Genomic DNA, 3,270 nt, shown 5'->3' on the forward strand with positions numbered 1-3,270 from the left:
TACTCCTACCACTACTACTACTACTCAAAACAGTGAGATATGTGATATTACGTTGTTTAATTACATTTTTCTTATATCTCCAGTGACTCTGATAGCAGCAGTAGTAGCAGTGTGTGTTATAGCAGCAATACTAGCAATTATTGCCATTGCTAGAATAATAGTAGTATTAGTAAAGAAAAAGTCTAAAAAAAGTAAGTGACTGTTATTTAATGAGGTTTTATTATTACAATTTAATAAGGTGAATACACTGTTACATTCTCTGATATAACAGTTACAATTGAAGGCTCAGAGGACAAAAAAAGGTACAAGTATATTTATAATAATGAAGTTCTGTTTTGTGTTTCTTTCCTTTTAGTGAAACTGAAGTGGATATACCAGCACCTCACTCTGTACCTGTACGTGATACAGAATCACATTCTGAGTATGTACAAAATGTCCACTTGTTTGATTTTAATTTACTTTAATAATTCTAGGAGCCAACCCCATCCTCCTCGAAAATATCCTAATCCTGAAGATCTCCCAGCTTCAGTTCTTGACACACCTACTAATGCAGATGCGTCTACTAAACCATTAGGTGGTGGAAGCACTATGGTTTCTTCAACTATGACATCACAACAAAGTGCTAGCACCTTAGAGAAACAGCCTCTAATTCCGGACTCAAAGGTTAGAATATTCATATTTTTTGTAATAAATTAAAAATTTTATTGTAGAATGAAAAGCCTAAGTTTATAGCTCCAAAGCGAACAATTCCTCCTCAACTTGGTGCACAAAAAGAGCCTCAAAAGGACCCTCCGTCCAGTAGTACCCTCTTAATACCAGAGGCTCAAACCAATCGGCCTAAAGGAAAGACAGTAACACTTGCTCCTGCTTCACTAGTTATGCCACCTGCTAATAATCAAGATGAGGATAGGCAAGGAATAAATCAGGTCAGGAGTTTTTATTGTTATGAATTTTTACATTGTTGTCATTCTTATAGGATTCTGGAGTTGGTCAGTCATTGATTCACATACTACCTGGTTCTACAGGATCCTCTACTGCTTATTGTAGCTTGACAGCTGGAAGTAAGTGCGCTCTCTTTCAATATAGTGTATACCATTGTTATTACTGATATTATGTAGACAAAAGTGAGGGCGAACAGAAGGACAATGAAAAAGATGCGATATGATTCAACCCTCAGAAACAGTATATTTTGAATAAACTTTAGCTGCTTTTTCTATTAGTTATAATGCTTAGCTTGTGTGTGTAGTTGTAATGCTGCTTTTTGTTTTTTTATAATTGATGCTGCTTTTTGTTTTTTTATAATTGATGCTGCTTTTCATTCTTAGTTAGTTCTGTATGCTGTTGCTGCTTTTTTCAAAAATTTGTTTTGTTTTTAATATCCATAATTTGAAAATTATTTGTCGAAATCAGCTCATATCTACATAATATAAGTACATCAATGTGTATCAGAAAGCGTAATAAAAATTTGGGGTGACTTTGGAGCCATTTTTAGAAAAATCATGGGCTAATGGTCTTTGCTTGGGTCGTTTTAGCTCAAAAAAACTTTGCAACCACTTATTGTCTAAAATTTTAAGTCAAATTTAGAAGCAATTTTGAAAATTCATAGAGAATATTGGAATTGCCTCAAATTTCTACAGAACATAAGAATATGTATATTTAAAAATGAAGATTTTTCTTCTAGTGATTTGTAGCAAAATATCCTATGCTATACAAAGCCCTTTGTACAAACTTTGATTGGAATTAGCTCCAACCTTCAACACAATGTAATGAAAAATGGAAAACTTTAACTCCAACAAATATAGATGTAAGCAATGGAACTAATTGAATCATTTGTTTTACAGTTACAAAAATAGCATTGTATTTTTTCCCAACGATAACAAGCACGGGGCATTTTGATCAGAACTAGGAAAACTAGCTGTGCTAAATATTAGGTATCGTGAGCCTACACTGTATTGTGCAATGTATATTGTTTTGAAAATAATTATACTAGATTTGGCCAATCCTGAATTAATTGTTTTTGAAAAGGATCAGTCAGATGACAATCACTTTAATCATGCATCACAATCACTTCTTTCCTATCCTGCACGTAGACTCTCTGCACAATTATTCATTAGTCTATAGTTACACCATACTGAGCGACCACACCTTCTGGAGAAGTAGGAGCTCGAGTAGCAGATCTAGATATAATCATGTTTCTTCCTCTCATACTTTTTCTAAACGTCTTTATCTCGAAGGGAACAAATAGTGCTTGTAAGTATCGAAGTACCTGTAAGTTCCAACTGACTTTGTGTTCTAGATATAACAGTTAGTCCTACTTCTGTTACTGTTCCTATTTATGAGACAGCAAGTTTTACTTGTGAAGGAACTGGCAATGAACTTAATTGGATAGTACACAGTAATCCACTAACAGAATCAGTTAAACAGCAAAGAGATATATCAGTTACTAGCAATAATGAAGGTGGTAACTTATCATCAGTACTTACTATCAGTGGGTTACCTGTTAATGATGGATTACAAATTGGATGTCAGATAATATCATATCAACCTTTTAAACAAGTGTTTACTGGCACTAGTACACTAACAATAAGAGGTTAATGTATACATAATAAGTAGAGTATAGTACGATTTTCTATTAGGGATATCACCAGTTGAAGACATACAATGGTCTAATGATGATCAGTTATTGTCATGGTTTCCTCCTTCTTTCTATTCTAATGATGTATTTTCAGGAGGTATTGCTGCTACTACATATAATGTACTAGTGAATGGTATCAGTGTTACTAATACCACTGATACTAGTGTATGGTTGAATGCTGCAGGATTGAATATATCTTGTACTAATTTTACTGTCAGTGTTACTGCATCTATTGTACAATATGTATCACAAGGGAGAGAATATATTTTTAACAACACTGCAAGTAGGTGTAAAACTTAATAAATTTGTAACTAAACTTATTTTATAATTATAATTGTGCAGAAATTTATTAGCATGTTTAAAATTGATACTGAGTCTTTTGGAGCCCATGAAAATTTTGGTGTTTAATGCTATGTCCATCCATAGGTTACACTATCAGTATATTGAATTACACTTTGATGTATAATGAAACAAGCGGTTTGTTCTTTATTAATTTCATAAACTTGGTAATGATAATTGAATGCATACTTTATCGTTTACAATGCATGCACTATAAAAATTTTTAGGTAAATAGTTCAGCACGATTCTGTAACATTACCATATATGATAACCTTTATCCTGATGAAGGAGTAACA

General features: G+C 32.9%; 3 protein-coding genes across 3 annotated transcripts in view; all 3 read left to right on the forward strand.

The window, feature by feature from the left end:
- LOC109587068 (uncharacterized) overlaps window positions 1-464 on the forward strand; it is a 2,436-nt gene extending 1,972 nt beyond the window's left edge. Inside the window, exons 6-8 of the mRNA XM_020003288.1 lie at window positions 84-191; window positions 239-302; window positions 356-464. Of these exons, the coding sequence (XP_019858847.1) occupies window positions 84-191; window positions 239-302; window positions 356-464 (281 nt within the window). The remainder of the gene's footprint in view (window positions 1-83; window positions 192-238; window positions 303-355) is intronic.
- Window positions 465-573: 109 nt separating this feature from the next.
- LOC109587072 (uncharacterized) lies at window positions 574-1,167 on the forward strand. The gene is made up of 4 exons (XM_020003292.1): window positions 574-663; window positions 711-926; window positions 977-1,061; window positions 1,119-1,167. Exons 1-4 carry the CDS (start codon window positions 589-591, stop codon window positions 1,163-1,165), a joined length of 423 nt encoding a protein of 140 aa, XP_019858851.1. The 5' UTR covers window positions 574-588; the 3' UTR covers window positions 1,166-1,167.
- Window positions 1,168-2,189: 1,022 nt separating this feature from the next.
- On the forward strand, window positions 2,190-2,988 carry LOC109587069 (uncharacterized). Its single transcript, XM_020003289.1, has 4 exons — window positions 2,190-2,250; window positions 2,297-2,590; window positions 2,637-2,918; window positions 2,978-2,988. Exons 1-4 carry the CDS (start codon window positions 2,190-2,192, stop codon window positions 2,986-2,988), a joined length of 648 nt encoding a protein of 215 aa, XP_019858848.1.
- The last annotated feature ends 282 nt before the right edge of the window (window positions 2,989-3,270 follow it).

The sequence above is a fragment of the Amphimedon queenslandica genome, unplaced genomic scaffold (assembly GCF_000090795.2).
Source record: "Amphimedon queenslandica unplaced genomic scaffold, v1.1 AMPQUscaffold_12693, whole genome shotgun sequence".
NCBI lineage: Eukaryota > Metazoa > Porifera > Demospongiae > Haplosclerida > Niphatidae > Amphimedon > Amphimedon queenslandica.

Excerpts from the sequence above, each read along its gene's own strand:
- LOC109587072 (XM_020003292.1), top strand. The coding sequence starts at position 589 with ATGGTTTCTTCAACTATGACATCACAACAAAGTGCTAGCACCTTAGAG. Across the intron at positions 664-710 it reads CTCTAATTCCGGACTCAAAG|AATGAAAAGCCTAAGTTTAT; the intron begins GTTAGAATATTC and ends ATTTTATTGTAG. Across the intron at positions 1,062-1,118 it reads TTGTAGCTTGACAGCTGGAA|ACAAAAGTGAGGGCGAACAG; the intron begins GTAAGTGCGCTC and ends GATATTATGTAG.
- LOC109587069 (XM_020003289.1), top strand. The coding sequence starts at position 2,190 with ATGTTTCTTCCTCTCATACTTTTTCTAAACGTCTTTATCTCGAAGGGA. Across the intron at positions 2,251-2,296 it reads GAAGGGAACAAATAGTGCTT|ATATAACAGTTAGTCCTACT; the intron begins GTAAGTATCGAA and ends TTTGTGTTCTAG. Across the intron at positions 2,591-2,636 it reads TAGTACACTAACAATAAGAG|GGATATCACCAGTTGAAGAC; the intron begins GTTAATGTATAC and ends ATTTTCTATTAG.